The sequence below is a fragment of the Pipra filicauda genome, unplaced genomic scaffold (genome assembly GCF_003945595.2).
Source record: "Pipra filicauda isolate LSUMZ 115617 unplaced genomic scaffold, ASM394559v2 scaffold1_size10287979_pilon, whole genome shotgun sequence".
Lineage (NCBI taxonomy): Eukaryota > Metazoa > Chordata > Aves > Passeriformes > Pipridae > Pipra > Pipra filicauda.
In genome coordinates, this window is record NW_024104310.1 from 6244787 (window position 1) to 6261615 (window position 16829).

The 16829-nt window shown below is 47.9% G+C and overlaps 1 protein-coding gene across 3 annotated transcripts in view; it reads right to left on the minus strand.

The window, feature by feature from the left end:
• Positions 1-16829, minus strand: part of LOC113994408 (mitogen-activated protein kinase kinase kinase 3-like) — a 78134-nt gene that overhangs the window by 24906 nt on the left and 36399 nt on the right. For 2 of the 3 annotated variants that reach the window (XM_027733416.2, XM_027733415.2), the window contains exons 4-6: positions 8376-8419; positions 7273-7372; positions 557-670 (exon numbers count right to left, since the gene is read on the minus strand). In XM_027733416.2, the coding sequence (XP_027589217.1) occupies positions 557-670; positions 7273-7372; positions 8376-8419 (258 nt within the window). The remainder of the gene's footprint in view (positions 1-556; positions 671-7272; positions 7373-8375; positions 8420-16829) is intronic. The other variant, XM_027733417.2, reaches the window with a different exon arrangement.

The following is a 16829-nucleotide window of genomic DNA, read 5'->3' on the forward strand; positions in this document are numbered from 1 at the left end:
TGGCAAGACACTCTGTGCAGGCGAGGTCAAGCTAACAGGATTAACTGCAAAACCACTGAGCTCAGGAAAAACTAATAAATAAATAAAGATGAAGGAAAAAAACAAAGACAGCTTTGCATGAGACTGAAGCATTCTCCAGTTTGCTCTTCCCAGCCTCTAGTACTGCAGCAGCACATGGAGGGAACAGTCCCCACACTGCCACCCAGCACAGCAAGGACCAGGGCACCACCTTGAACACAGAGAAGTGACAAAGGAATGGTGGCAGCATCCCCAGATGGAAAGCAGAAGGGGTTCTGTCACAGTTTAACCTTATTTGAGGATCAGCCTGATATTTAACCCTTCATGGGACACCAGAGCAGCCAAAGGGAGCTGAGCTCAGCCTCTGGGCTACTATGACAGGAGTATTTCCGAGCTGCGGAGCCAGAGCAGGGCTGACCCCTCTCATGACCAGCTTGCCCTCTGCTCTTCACCGCCAGGAGACTCTTTTCCACTCCCCAACACAATAACAAGGCATCTCGCTCCGGACACAAAAGAGCAGAGAAGGTGAAGGGCTCACATTCGCTTTCTTTGGAGCGCTCACAAGGATCCGCAGGCTCTTCAGGGAAGGGCTCAGCTCCAACTGTTCCAGCGCTTTGTCCAAATCTTCTTGGGATTTCAGCGGGATCAGGAGCTGGAAGGGATTAAACAAACACCGGGGAATGGCAATGTCACACTTTTGGGTAAACAGAGGAAGCCAGATTCTTACAGTGAGCAGCCTGGGAATAGGGGGATGAGGGAGGAACCCAAGAAGGGGATGGAAAACGGAGCCCCCATGCCCTGCAGCTTGCCGAGCTCTTAACATTTTCTTCCAAGTTCTCATCTACCCAGGAACAGACACAAAAAATCACAACAAACAACATCTGCAGGGAGAAAGCTTAAAGGTCACATCAGCAATCCAGCCAGTGAGAAGAGGAGAGGGCTGGGATGAAACCTCAGGCTCGCTGCCTGCTACTCTGGGGCTGCTCTGATCTTGGAGTCTGTAGGAAAGACCTGCTGCTACCCAGCCCCAAAACAACCCCACACATTCTTCCCGTGTTTCTTCCTGGGAAGATGGTCATGCAATGGTGCTTCAAGAAATCAGTGAGCTGCACCCAAGGATTTACTTGGTAGATGCTCAATGCCCTTCCCTGCTGCTGCAATCTGTGCTCCTGCACACTGACAGAGCCTCCCTAATGTCTGCCCACCAAGTAAAATCAGGGAACACCCCACAAATAAGAGCCTCTTCCCTTTTGATGTGAAAAGTGTGCACTGCCCTCTATCCAAGAACCACTTCTTCCACTCCCAGCAGGACAAATTCGGCTTCTGCTCCTCATAAGGTAAATAGACCAGAGAACTACACAGTGCCGTGTCTATCAGGCAGCTGAAGGTCCTGATGTTTTCCTGGTAAACGGCCGACTATTGCCCTCATATCTCCACAGGGAATTTGACCCTCCCGACATTGCTGTGTGGTGTACCATGTCCTGCAGACAGTCTGCAAAGCTTCCAGTGCCCAACAGCTGCACTTCAGAGGAGCTCTGTGGCCTTCTGCTGCCCTGGGCTAAGATTAAAAGCACAACTTCTTACCCCTCATTCAGGGATATTCTGCCTAATCTCATAACAAACAGGACTCAGCCCCTGCAGGTTGCCTCAGGCACTGGCACTGGATCCAGGCAACACAGCACATGTTACACTCATGGCTGTGCCAAAGTACACAGTAATTCCACTGACCAAAGGGACCGAGCAGCCACAGCTCCCAGTAGGCCCTCACTGGTCTCACTGGGAGCCACAGCTTCCCAGAACTCCTGAAAGGCAGCTCATCCCTCTGTGTGATGAGGGTTCATGCCACCAGCCACAGCAAACACACCTCAGGGCAGCTGCCACAGGAGACTTCTCTCAAAAGCCAACTGTGACAACCTTTTTGATCCCAGGGTGTTGCCAAGGGTTTGGCTGTTGGTCATAGGCAAATACACCTCAGACTGTGTGCTCTGAGGTGAGGACCTCAGGGATGACCAGGTCAAGGGAAAGTTGTGGCCCCTGGCCAGCAGAGATGAGGTTTCACCTCAGGAAACTGCTACAGTCACTTCTTCCACCCAAGGACTGCAGCCAGAGCCTGCCAAGCTCCACCTTAGGTGTCCGTGTGGCAGCTGTTTCTACCCTGTGAGCACCTTAATGTTTGGATTGGGTTTCTCCTCTCCTGTCTTATAGGAAGATTATCTTCCATCTCTCTTTTGTAGGTAGAGAACTGAGCCATATGAGGGCCACCTGCTTCATGATGAACAGCAGGCTTAACATCATCGTCATGGAATCATTTAGGTTGGAAAAGACCTCTAAGATCAACGAGTCCAACTGTCAACCCAACATTGCCAAATCCATCAATAAACCATGTCCCTACATGGCACATTTACATGCCTTTTGAATACCTCCAGAGACAGTGACTCCACCATTTCTCTGGGCAGCCTGTTCCATTGCTTGACAACTCTTTTGGTGAAGAAATTTTCCCTAATATCCAATCTAAAGCTCCTCTGGTGCAACTTGAGGCCATTGCTCTGTGAAGAAGGACCTGGGGGTCCTGGTGGACAACAAGCTATCCCTGAGCCAGCCGTGTGTCCTGGGGGCAAGGAGGACAATGGTATCCTGGGATGCATCAGGAAAAGCATTGCCAGCAGGCTGAGGGAGGTGATCCTGCCCCTCTACTCAGACCTGGTGAGGCCACATCTGGAGTGCTGTGCCTAGTTCTGGGCTCCTCAGCACAAGAGAGATATGGAGCTCCTGGAGCAGGTTCAGCAGAGGATACAAGGTTGATCAATGCTCAGTGGAGCATCTCTCTTATGAAGAAAGGATGAGAGAACTGGGCCTGTTCAGCCTCGAGATGAGGTGACTGAGAGGGGACCTCATCACTGTCTGTCAGCGTCTGCAGGGAGGGGTCAGAGGATGGAGCAGGCTCTTGTTGGTGGTGCCCAGCAGTAGGACAAGTAGAAATGGGTAGAAACTGATGCACAGGAAGTTCCACCTGAATATAAGGAAGAACTTCTTCACTGTGCAGTGACCACACACTGGAACAGATTGTCCAGAGAGGGTGTGGAGTCTCCCTCACTGGAAATATTCCAGAACCATCCGGACACAATCCTGTGCCATGTGCTCTGGGATAACCCTACTTGAGCAGGAAGGCTGGACCAGATGACCCACTGTGGTCCCTTCCAATCTGACCCATTCTGGGATTCTGTGATTTCTTCTCATCCTGTCACCTGTTACCTGGGAGAAAATACCATGGTTCATGGTTACATTTTGGGATCTGAATGAACAGCCTGTGTTCGCAGCAGATACCAGACAAAGATGGTATTGAATATTTCTCCCAAATGCAGTGCTCACTCTGCTCCCTTAGGCAGCAGAGGTGAAGAGATATTCTCTTGGGGCACTGCCTGACCCTCTTGAAGTTCACAAAGGCTCCACAGCAAGGCTCTGCATCAAGCAGACAAGGCTTCTCCCCTACACTCACCCAAACAGAAATGAGGATGGTGGAGAGCTGCCCTCCCTCGTTTCGCCACCAGGTAGAATTTGACTCTGAACTGTAAGTACAGTCCCACTGCTTACACACCCCTTTACTGAGCTCCTCACAAGTGCTCAGAGCAACCCCTCACTGCTGCTCCGAACAGAATGTTCTGCAGGTCACTCCATCTCACTCAACTATCACAACATGAACATGTTTGTGTGCCTGCTTCAGAGGAGCCAAAAACAACAGGCAGAAATTGCCCTCTTGTAAAAGGGACTGGAGCCAGTATTTAGCTTAGATTTACCTATTACCCATAGCCTGGCAAGCAGATTTCACTCCATTTGGCTTCCAGACTGTGGCACATATGGATATCGGGAACAGGTATCTGCTAGGCATGAAACTCAATACAGACTCATGCAGAACCATGGCAGCAATTGCCAGGGTGTATTTCCAGTAATTGGGTTGATTTGATCTAAAGAAAGAGCAGCTGTGACGAACAGCAAAGTTTACCTACACAGAAGTTTCACTAAATAGAGCTTATTATGCTTTTGTCTTGCTTTTAAATAGCGCCTTCCCCTGGAGCCTGATGTTTAGTGTTTAGGGACTTGGTAGTCACTGTAGGTTAAGAAAGTGAGTGCAAAGGGTGAGTTTTCACCGACTGCAACAGCATTGCCAGACCTCACTCTGTAAGACACCGCAGAAAGCCAAAGAATAGTAGGAAACGGGGTTGGGGAAAAATCTGGGAGGTCAATTAGTTCATCTTCCTGCCCAATGCAGCACCAACTGGCATCAACAATTCTCGACAAATGTTTGTTAAATATGCTTTTATCTCCTCCCCCATTGTAATGGAGCCTCTACCACTTCCCCAGGCTTTAACTCTCCCTAAACTAACTGGTGCTGAGGGACAGCCTCAGAGGAGACAAGCATGGGGAGGTCAGAAGGGAACTGGTGGACGAAGTCACATCGCAAGTTGGTCATGGAGACAGACAAGGTAACACCTAGTCACACCTGGAGCAGCTACTTAGCAGTGCACAGAGATCAAATTCAGACAGAGAATTTGCCACAGAACCCAGCGCTGCCAACTTCACCACTAAACCGCGTCCCCATGTGCCCCATCTACACGCCTTTTAAATCCCTCCAGGGGTGGTGACTCCACCACTGCCCTGGGCAGCCTGTTCTGGTCCTTGACCACCTTTTCAGTGAAGAAATTTTTCCTAATATCCAATTCAAACCTCCCATGGTGCAACTTGAGACTGTTTCATCCTGTCCCTTGTTACCCGAGAGAAAAGACTGACCCCCACCTGGCTCCACCCTCCTTTCAGGGAGTTGTAGAGAGTGATAAGGTTCCCCCTGAGCCTCCTTTTCTCCAGGCTAAATACCCTCAGCTCCCTCAGGTGCTCCTCATCAGACTTGTGCTCCAGACCCTTCCTCAGCTCCATTGCCTTTCTCTGGACACGCTCCAGCATCCTAATGTCCTTCCTGTACTGAGGGGCCCAAAATGTCCCACCAAGAAAGCCAAGTTCATGAAGCTGTGGGAAGCAGGTGGAAAGCAGGTGGTCCTGAGATTATGGCCTACCTTAGACACCCAACTTCAAGATACTAAAAGCCAGGCCTGTAAAGGGGCACCACAATAGCTAAGTTCAGTGCATCCTGCTATCCTGTGGATTTTACAGTCCCAAATTAGATACCCAGGACCTTTACAGCTTGAATGAGAGCATTAGAGCCTTTTAATCCATAACACAGCCAGCTGTCCAACAGACACCATGCCATGCTGTCCATGGCCAGGACAGGTTTTGCCCTCCTGCACCTCAGAAAGATGAGCCCAGCCTAGAACTAACAGGCAGACATGCCCATGTGGTACACCCATGGCCAGGCCCTGCTCTTATCTACACCAGCCTGAGCCTGCTGATTCCATGGTCCCACCAGGATGTGATTCATGTGTGCCCCTGCTCCACCCAGCTGGCATGCTCATCCCACTGATCTTGGCTTCAGGACTCCTCCTCCACCAGGATAGGGACTGCCAGTCAGTGAGATTTTGCAGGGGCCTGTTCACCTTAAGTGTAATTTTGGTCTACAAGGTGCTACTGCAAGATAGATGTCTGATGGCAACAAAGAATTACTGCACAAGTGCCTTTGAGCATAAAGAAAGGCTGAAACATTTAACTGTAATGAGTCTGTGGTCAAGCTACCCCTGAGACTTGCAGTCATTGCAGAACCAGAAAACCTGACCCAGAAGATGTTAAAAGCCAGATGCTGGGGTGTCAGCATGTGGACATGAGCTATTTCCCCACAGATCACTCTTGTCTGTTTATAGTGTTTCCATGACAACAACCCTGAATTACTACTTCTTAGACATCTTCCAAAAGCTGTGGGTTCTCACAAGGAGGAATTTTTATATACAGAAAAACAAAGCACTGAAAATCATCCATAACCCTCAGAAGTCAGGAGTACCCAAAGGCCTGCTCGTGGTCCTGCTATGTGCCTGTGCACATGCCCAGAAAGATGGTCTCCAACATGGGATAAAATGCATTATTTAAGCTTCTGTTTGCTGTTGTTGGAAAGAAATCCTCTTCCAGTGGAAAGAAACCTGGAATGAAATGAGTCATTCCTGGAGAATTCAATGGCAGGCTTTTCCCGGGAGGGCTGTCAAAGAATGCCCAAGATTAGAAACCTGACTGCCTTCAAAGTGAAAACCCAGTGGACATTCTGGTATCATGAGGTAGCTATTATAAAGGGAAAGGAACTTTTTTTTGTGGATCAAATCTCTATTGAAACAGAAGCGAGAAAAAAAGAAAGGGAAAAAAAAAAAAAGAAGAAAGCTCTCTTCATAACCTCTCTCTCTATTCATACTTCGATGAAAGGCTGTAGGTCATTTACAATTAATACTTGAATAAGCAAGCTTTCAGGACAGATCCAAAAGGATTTATGTTTAAAAGCCCACCTCTTTGTCATCTGGCCTTCTCCTCCTCCCCAAAGCCAAACCCACCTTGAGAGTCCAGCAGCTCCAGATGCCTGCCAAGATGCCTCTTATGGCAAGATGCCTCAAGAAAACACTGAGCACACCAAAACAGATGCCAAGGATTTCCTCCTTCTAGGTAACAGCCCTCAGCAATACCCTCCTTTCACACACTGCTGGGCTCAAAGAAAAACTGGAAAAACACAGTGGCCTCTGTTATTGAAGAAGGATGGAGGAGAAAGGTCTTCAAGCCTTAAAATGCAAGGATTGCAGGGGGAGGGTTTCTTGCTTTTATGTGGCCACAGGACCTGCTAGAGGAATGTTCAGTGATGCACATTTCACTGTAGCCCCAACCAGAAGAACATCCACTTCGTTCTGGAGCTTTGGGTGAAACAAAGTCAGTGCTAGATAAAAGTACACTGTGTGAGCAGCACTGTCCCTCTGCTCTGGACTGCACATGCCTGCAGCTGCCCCCAAGGTGGGAAGGCTTCACATCCCTCTTTGAGTGAGGGGAATCTTCTGTTCTGGGGAAAAGACAGTGTTCCAGTGTGATAATTTAATAGGCCTTACTTGAAATAGGCCTCACTTTGAGAGGGGAAAAGCCTGGCTTGGAGTCTAGGAATCCATCTGAGCCGTGGCCACACAACAGCTCTTGTACGCTCACTAGCTGGGAACCAGAAAATAAGGTTATTTTTGTTCACATGCAAGTACAACACAACATTAGGGCCTTCAGAACAAACCACTGCTCACTTCTGAAGTTGGCACCAGGCACCCTAAACCTGCCCCATAGGAGAAGGGAGAAGATTACCTCATTGTTCACACAGACTAAGTCCATTGTCTGTCCAAAAGCATCCGTGACCTTCTGCACCACTTCTTTGAATTTGACTGGTCTTGGAAACTGGATAATCCTGTATATGCAAACAAATACAACAACAGTCACAATTTAGTAGAAGCATACTGAAATTTGGGATTCGACTGACAATTCAGAAGAAAGGACCTGTATTCTATCATGAAGCATAAACCCTGGTCCTTGCTTCTACACTCACAGAAATGATGCTCATCTGCAGTGCCCAAGAGGGGACTGGACCCACCCTGCAAGAACATGACCCAGAAATCCTAGTGCAGCTCCTCTCCTCCCTCTAATGTGAGGCATAGGTAGAAAAGAAGTCCAGCAGCCCTTCACTGGCAAAATCCCAGATCAGGCACTGGTCAGTAATATTTATCATCTCCATTTTCAGCAAGGGGCTCTGAACAGGAAGGAGGGATGGAAGTGGGAATGATGCAGTTTTGGCATCCTGTGACTGTCCTGTACCATCACATGCAGCAGTTCTAAAGGTATGTACAGCAGGTACAGTCTATCCCTACAGCAATTTCAATTTTCTTTGGCTCTAACATGCAGTTTGGACCATCAGCCTGTGTCCTGCCCTGTCACAGTCACCAAGCACCGAGCAGAGGTGATTCCATGAAAATGTCAAGCAGGGAAGGGCGGACAAGCTTTAACTCCCAGCCCTATTTTTATGGGACCCATGCCCAAAATCTGGTTATCTTAAGTAAGTGTCATAGACTGCTAATCAAAGAACACATTTCTGCAGAGTTCCAACCCCGCTGTGGTTCAGCAGGGCTCAAGAATTAAAAAGAGAAAAGGATCCAAGTGTGCACCCTATGTCCCTTGTAAAAGAGGCATTTAATGACTTCCAGCTTGGAAGCACTTCTCCTGCGCGCAAATCCCAGGAGCTACTTATGGCAAATTGGAATAATGAGGCAAGGCAGTTGCACATAAAACTGTAGCCGATTTTAGGGGAGTGAATCCTGATGTGAGCTCATCTGCAGCTGGCTGAAGTCAGCAAGATGATGTTGGGTAAAAAAGGTAATTTGTCCCCGTACATGTGGGGCACTGGGTTGGGTACCTACCTTTTCTCTCCTTCATATTCAAACTTGATCCTGACATTTCGCTGCTGAAACAAAAAGCAGAAAATGGTGAGGTCTCAAACTGCAGCCCAGACTGACACACAGATCCAAAACTCTCAATGAGACTCCCCTAACTCCAATAGGCATCTGGTTTATTTAGGGCTAAGCTGCCTGTTGGACTCACGGACTTTGGGGACACTCCACGTTGCTGATAAATGTGCTTGTCAAAACATAAGGTCTTCTGTAAACAAGAAGACACTCACCTGTATAACTGTTAGTTTTAATAAAATGCTTTCATAAAGTGGAAAATTGTGAGTGCTCTGAACTCATTTGGGAACAAGGCACTACTATCAAAGAGGCCAACATGTCAAGTGTTTGATGTCTGTCCATCTTCAGCATTTCCCATGGTTTCACCCCAGTACTTTTCCATTGGAAATCCAAAAAGCAGAGCTCAGAGGGATGTTTACTAGAACGCACAAAGACTTAAGAAGTAAAAGCAAGCATCCCATAATGGAAGTGGAGGGACAGCCTTGGATTTTAAAAGCCAGCAGTGCCAGGATGGTTGTAGGGGTGGCTGTTATTTTGTTAGGACCTACAAAATGCAAAGTGTATCAGGCCCACTACACTGTACACAGTAAATGCTCACCCTGAACTGACCCATTGCTCATCCCAAGAGAAAACACTAAATTTGCCCAAAGAAAAGCCAGTGAAGTCACAGGCAGACTGGACACACAGCTGTGCAGGGACTAGTAAAAGCTACTTCTCCCATCCTCTATTTGTGCATATTTAGCAGCAGTTGAGATCACAACGAGCCTTTTCATTCATTCAGCTTCTCAGACCAGGCCTAAGCCAAGCATCCTTCTAGCATCCCTTGGATCATTCCGGGACTTTCTGACGGCCTCCAAGGCAGATCAAAACCCTCTTTACTTTCCAGACCAGGTTTAGTCACCCCAGTTAACCAGCACTCTGCTCTTACTAGTGCACACAAGCCTCCTCAATCAGTAGTTTTCTTCTCATCAAGTAAAAAAGTGCTGTGGCCCCTCCCTCCGAGGTGTAACACCAGGCAGGGCTCGGTTCTGCACCACCGGCATCTCACTGGGATAATCCCAGAATGGGTGGGTGACAGCCCTTCCTGAGCAAAGGACTTATCTCTGGGCCTGGATTGCCAGAGTGTGAAGGCACACTTTCCATCCCCACAGAGGCAAAGCAGAGCCACAGTGAAACAGCTTTGTTTCTAACGAGGAGAATGAGCTGGATGGGCGCCCTTTGGTTTATTTTTAAACTGACAGCTCCTCCAGTTCTGCAAACACCCACTGAAGTTCAGGAAGTCAAGGCTAGAGGCGATTCTGTTGAAAAGCTTAAAAAAAACAAAACAAAACAAAACAAAAAAACCCCAGCAGATTCAGGGTAAACATGTTGGATCACCCGAAACGCATCCTTTCTATCTCTGTTCATGGCATTTTCTGTGCTTCCGGAAGGGCTGGGAAGAACCAGTGCTGGAACAGTCACCAAATGGGGCACTCCAGCAGTGTTACAGGCCTGTGCTAAAGAGGCAGTTACATCACCTCGATGTCTAGAGCCAGTTCTCCAGACCCACAATGTTTGGACAAACTCCAGGTTCATTTCCAGAACCAGGCCCAACATGTAAAAATACCAAATTAATTCTAAACCAGTCTAAAATTCAAAAGGAGAAGAAGAGATGACCATAACCATCCTAGTGTTGAAGGTCCAAATCATTCTGGAGAGATGAGCAAATACAGGTGGGATTGCCACCTTGGATTATCTCTGTTGGAAAAAAAGAGGTACAGGCTCTTTTACGCCAATTTTTATTTCCTTGTGTCTTTCTGAACATGCCTGGCTGGCTCATTCCTCTTGGATGCTGGTAGTAAATTGGCCAGTGTGGGTTCACTGGCTGTAACACCAGAAAACTCTTCTCTAAAGCAAGAGAAAAAAATCAGGGCAAGGAACTTTCGAGGTTTCTCCTGACAAAGGAGCAGGACGTGGAAGGGGAAAAGCTCTCACAGCTCTGGCCTCGCTGCAGGAAACCTTTCAAAACACAGGTTTCACTTTCAGCACAGCCCCGAACGCTGCACCGAGCTGGGACACGGCACACGCTGCCTGGTTGTGCTGAGCAACACAAATTTCACAGACAAATAAGTTTTGAAAAACAGCTTGTGGCTGGAAAATGTCAGAACACTCGTCTAAAGCTCCAGAGAGAGAGAAGAAAATGAAAAAAAATGAGCCACGACCCTGCTGCATCCTTTTCTTCTACATCAACAACAAGGCTGATGTGCCATGGCCCAAAGCCAGCAGGAGGACGCCAGCTGCCCCACACTGCTCTGCTCTGCTTCTGAGCAGAGCTACAAACACCCCGGCTGCAACAGGGGAATGAAAACCCACTTCAATTCTTAATTGCATAATTTTTTTTCCATATAAAACAAACTAACCTCTTGCATCCCTCAAAGAAAGCAAGACCTTAAGCTCTCAGGCATTTGCAAGAGGGATAAATACATATTTATTACTCTGAGAAGTCGGTTACTGCTTTATTTTTCATTCTTCCCCTGGCTTGCTCACATTTTTGACCCACAGCTCAAGCTGAATTCGTCACTGCTATCAGCAACAAATACTTTTTTCCTTTTAAAAAAAAAAAAAAGAGTGGGCAGTGCCCAAAGTACTAGGAAGTCTCAGGGGATGCAAAGCACTTCCTAAATGCTGGAGCAGGCTGTGATTTTTTACACCCATGGAAATCTGGTTTGGAGCAACTGGTTTAAGATTACACAGGGAGTCTGGGGCACCGCCAAGTACTGGAGTAAAATCTCCTGCAACTCTGTACCCAGTGCCTCAAATGCACCATCAAGGGGAAGGCAGGGCCAGCACCTTCTCTGTAAGGACCTCAACACTGCATGCAAATGTTGAGGTGGGAGAGGTGTGGGTGGTGGAGGCTGGTGGGTTGTACTCACTTCTGCAATTTTGTGAGGAATGAAGACAATGAATCCTCCTTGCACAATCCAAGTTGTACTATTTACCCTCCCTGCCTTCAGATGTTAAATGAGGTTAAGGGCAGCCCTGTTCCCCCTCAGTCAAGAGGGCATTTGTTGGTGTTGGAGAACAAGCCAAGACATCCAAGAAGGGCCTGTGTTAAATACAGTGGAGGAGAGGGGTTAGGCCAGTCACAGGCACCAGCCTTAAACCCTGAGCTCTGGCAGAGCATTTCAGCAAATGGTTTCATGGAGCACTGGGAGAGCTGAGGCAGGTAATGGAGCAAACAAGGGAAACTGAGGCACAAAGGGCTTTGGCTAAGGGTATGAAGAGAAAGCCCAGCCTGGAGAGGAGAAGGCTCCATGAAGACTTTATTGCAGCATTTCAATATAAAAAGGGGGATTTATAAGATGGAGAGAAGCTTTTCACCAGGTCCTGTAGTGACTGGACAAAGGCAACAGTTTTTAAGTGCAAGAGGCTAAATTTAGGCTGGATATAAGGAAGAAATTTTCCGTGCTGAGGTTGATGGGACACTGGTACAGGTTGCCCAGAGAAGCTGCGGATGCCCCATCCCTGGAAGTGTTCAAGGCCATGTTGGATGAGATCTTGAGCAACCTGATCTAGTGAAAGATGTCCCTGCCCACAGCAGACGGATTGGACTTTACAGGCCTTTCCAACCCAAACCATCCTGTGATTCATTCTGTGAAGCCGAAGAGTGGTAGAGAGAAGCACAGAATTTAGGTGCTTGGTCTCCTGGGCTGTGTGTAGTGAGCAACCTTCCCTCTCTACGTGCATTTCCGTACAACACGGGGCACGCAGGAGCCCACGTCCCGGCTGGCGCCTGCAGACCCTGCTGCGACACAAACAAAATAAGCGACAACCCTGGCAGGAAATACCACAGTCATTCCCTTCGTTTCTAGAATAATTTCTTCTCCAAAATGCTTGGACCGGCATTTCCTCCAGCCCTGCTAACAAATGGTATTTTACTCTTTCTTGCCATACGCCTCCGAAAGGAAAAAGCAAAGCTACCGCAGCGGCCACAAACCCAGCACCATCTTTCCAGGCTTTCCTTGAGGTATTTTTAGCTCCTTCCTCAAAACTTCTAATTTCACAAAGAGAAAAGGCCACAGCTGCCAAGCTTCAGAGGAATCCCTGATGGCAACTGAGGGGGGAAAAGGGGCAAGTGCTTCTGCCCACTCGGCTGGGGACCATGTACCCCGGCAGGCTCGGCCAAGCTCGGCCCCCGGAGCTGGAGCAAGCAGCACTGAGCACTGGTTTAGATTAAGGAAAATGCTGGAAAAAAATGGAAAAAGTGTTTCCAAGCGAGGTGAATCATGATCTTATACAGAGATCCCTGAAGAGCTGACTGCTGTTTGTAATAAAAGCACACACGGAGAGCAGGAAAACAAGCCGTTAGGCCTAAAATGGAAGCGGTTTCAGAGAAACAGAAGGTGCTGAACACTCTTTGCTGCTGCACAATCAGAGGGTTGTTCAGACTGGGGTCCAAGCTGAGCAATGCCTGTGGAGAAGGCTGTCTAATGGCAGAGGGATACCTTCACTGCATCAGTGCCACTGATGGCAAGCAGGGAGCCAGCCCCACACCTCCACACCTGCCCGTGTGGCACAGGGAGCTGAAACACCACACTGTAAAACCCTACACCAGCACCAAACTCAAAGACTCCCCTCAAACTCAGCTGCCCTAAGAAACAGTGTTCTGGTCAGAACCCACCTCTGTGGCTTGCTTTAAAGCTGTTCTTGTCAAATCTAACCAGAGGACAGCTTTGTCCATGCTAAGACACCACAGAGATGGGGCCTTTGGATCACTTCTTCCACCCAAATCCACAGCTGCCTCACAAACCATCTGGGACAAAGCCTCAGACTTCAGCATTAACCCTTCTGTGGTCAAGAAAGGCAGGAAAAATCATCACAAGGGGCCTCCTATTCCCTTTGGTGCTGGTCCGAGAGGGGCTCATTCCAGGCTTGCTCATACCCACCCACCAGACTTTGGGCACTTATTTTGCCTCAGTTTCCCCCTGAGGTAAAAGAGGGACAATGACGGACACCCACTTCTGCATGCCAGAGGGTAATCAGAGGGATTATTTTCACTTCTCTCATTTTCTTACTCGTTGGATTAGGAAACAATGAGGAAACCCCGCGGAGCCGCACGCAGCGTTCGGGCTTTAGTGCTCGGGTTACTCCTTTGTACAAAGCCACAAAGCAGTGGGATTTCTCCCCAGATTCTGGCTTTGGCTAAGAGGAGTCAGCACCACAGGGCCAGGCTGGAAGGGGACTCCTGCACCTCCTCGAGGTGCACATTGTTTGCATTAGTGCTGTGCTCGCCCCTGCTTTCAGCAACGGGACGTTCGTTAGGAGCCAGACAGCTGGACCGCGGCCCCAAACCGCAGTAGGAGATGACTAATGCGCGTCATTAGGAATTATCTGCACAGAACCCCCACGCACTCCGGGTTATTCAGCAATCAGACAGAAAGCAGTTTGTCTGGGATTGCCCCCTTTCTCCTTTCGGGGGTGGAAGGTACAATATACCCCGGTCCTCCCCCCGGGGTCCTTGAGGCTCTTTTCCTCTGAAAAGGCAGGTACAGCATGTGAGCAGCGCAGAGGACAGCAGAAAAACCATGCCTAGAAGGTTCACTGCTCCCTGTTGTAGATACTTCTGGTTTATACAGCAGCAGAAATCACGGGCTTCAAAATGTTTATCTAAAGCCACCCACCTGGCAGGGAATAGCTTTATTTCTCATTGGTATTACCCTCTTCACACCCAAGTCAGCTCCACACACAGACAAGGGAAAGCCTCTAAAATCCTTGGGACTCCACTGCCTTTGCCACCTCTAGCCAAGGCTTTCCCAATCAGTGCTGCTCCCTCTTGGTCCCTTGTTTTTGCCCCCCAGGTGGGGAAGTCCCTGCAGATCTCCTCATAGAGACTCCCATCTTCAAGGGGATATTTATGGACCCCCATCCTATTCTCCAGATGTAAACTAGAGGTGATAAAGCCTTTTAGGCTGCTCTAAGACCCAGAGAGAGCCCTACAACATGAGCTATATTTCATTGGATTATGAGCAAGCCTTGTCCTGCATCCAACTTGCCAAACAAAAGAGAGTCCAGAGGTAATTTACTAAAAGAACAACTTCTAGGTCAGTCTGACATTTGATGTAAATGGAAAAATGTTTCTTATGAATATTGGATTTAATTGCCATGGGAGAACTTGCCATCAAGATTCAGGTGGCAGAGGAGCTGCTGGTTGTCACCAGCTGTGACAGAGGCCACGCCTGCACTGACAACCAGCTTCACACTGCAAATTGCCAAGTGCTATTTATATAAATGAGGGGAAGTGCACAGAAATAGATGCAAAATTAATGTTAATGCAATTGCTCCTTTCTCCCTCCATGCTTTGGTTCAGGATTTCTTAATTCTTTGGGGTTTCCCTTCTTATCCCCCTCATCTTTTTTCTTAGTGATCACAATGCAGATGTTCATTCTGCTGTTTCCTCCTTCTCCCCTTCAGAGCCATTTCTATAAAAAATCTCCTTTGCTCAGTCCAGGAGATGACTTGAAAGGACTCTTTCCAGCCATGCCAGAGGATGCATGAGGAGCAACAAGATGATAAAAGGAATAACAGAGGAATATGAGGGCAAAGGTTGCAGGAGGAATAATGTCAGAATGATCCCTCTGCTCCCAAAGAACGGCTCCACTTTAACTCACATGCAGAAGGAAAAGGGTGTCCCTGTCTATCCCTCTGCCATTTTCCCACAAAACAGAGAGGCAGGACAACGTAGTGCCTGACACACCTGACCAGGACTCAGGAGATTCCAGCCATCACATCTGCTGCCAGCTGCCCAGGCAATCCAAGAGAGGAAAATCAGCCACATCATGCTGTTCTCATTTTCAGATTGTCCTACCACAAGGCACTACACATTCAGAGGCTCAGCCTCAGTCCTAAACTCATTTGTAAGGAAAGCAAACTAAGAAAAGAATGATTTGCAATTTGCCAAGGGATGTTCATTTCCTAAGACGATCTGACGCAAAACCATCGATATTTTGGGGAAGAAATATTCTGGAGCACAAACCACCACAGACTGCTTTCTTGTGTGGCCCAGGCCTACCAGGAATACTGTCTGGCAGGCTTTGAATTTCAACTTCTGTCAAGAGAGCACTAAGAAACCCCTCCAGGAGACAGGAATGAGATAGCATTTTGGTTGTGTTTCTCTGTGGACCAAAAAGCTGCTGCAAGCCACAAAGAACTGGCTAGTTAGCCAAGACATTCTTGTTCAAAAGTGTTTTTCACTGGAAATTTGGAACACTGACTAAAGGATTCCCATGCCTCAGAAAAGCATTTTTCCACAGAAAAGGAAAGATTATTATTATTATTAATTGAACAACTGAACTTCCAGACCCAAATAGTTCTATGTGAGCGGGTTCCTGCAGGGCCTCAATAGAGGCACCAGCAATGAGATGATCAAGAGGACATTTTAAGATCTAAATGCCCCGTGCCTCACTCCCTCTCCAATAAGGGAGACTGTGCAGGACATCCTTCAGCCCAACCAGCCAACCTGATCAGAAGAAAAAAATAAAAGAGAAAGAAAAGGGAACACCAAGTACCAAAGGAACAACAAATCACTGGCAGGACAACAGCATTGCCAAAGCAATCTCTCCCCCACATCAATTTCTGTCCTAAAAAACAAGGAGAAAAATCCCCAAACAACTCGATTAAAAGTTTCTGAGCTGCAAACACGAACCAAGTCCCGGACTGATTCCACCTACTTTGGCCACTCCCCACCTCCCAGACTAGACTCCCGTCGTCCCACGAGCCAGACTTGTTCCAGCTAGTCCAATTTAGTGAAGCAACAATTCAACATCCTCCAACGCCCTTCATCTCGTGGGGCCTGTTGGTCTGAATCCTCAGCTCCGGATGCGCGAGGAGAGCGGGATGCTGACTATCTGCATCTCCTCCATCAGAGAGCTCTGAGTAACACTGAGCACGCAGCTACAGCTGCTCCACTTGTGGATAAAAGGGAAAAATCAGAAAGGAGGCAATTGTTTTTCCAAGCATCAGCGCTGTAATAAGAAGGAAAGTTTGATTCCCAATATAATAAAATTACACTCAAGTGGCAGCTAACTATTCGAAAGCTGATATCAGAGCACCAACTCTGCTGGTGATTTATAAATGAAGATACAGAGTGGGTGGGCTGTGGATATGAACTTCATTGCAAGATGTCAACTTTATGAAACTTCTGCAGATATTCAGTCAATGAAAACCATTATTCTCCTTATTTTCCACAAGTTATCTGGCTAACTGTGCATCTGCAGCTTTTACAGCACAGTTCTCAGATGTGACAGCAGGGATTTTCCCCTCATTGTGCAAAAACAAGTATGTCATTTACGAGAGGTCTAAAAAGCTTTGCTGCCCTGAAAGCAACCCGAGATGGCTCAGTATGGTCCCCACCCATCAACGTGCAGAAAATGC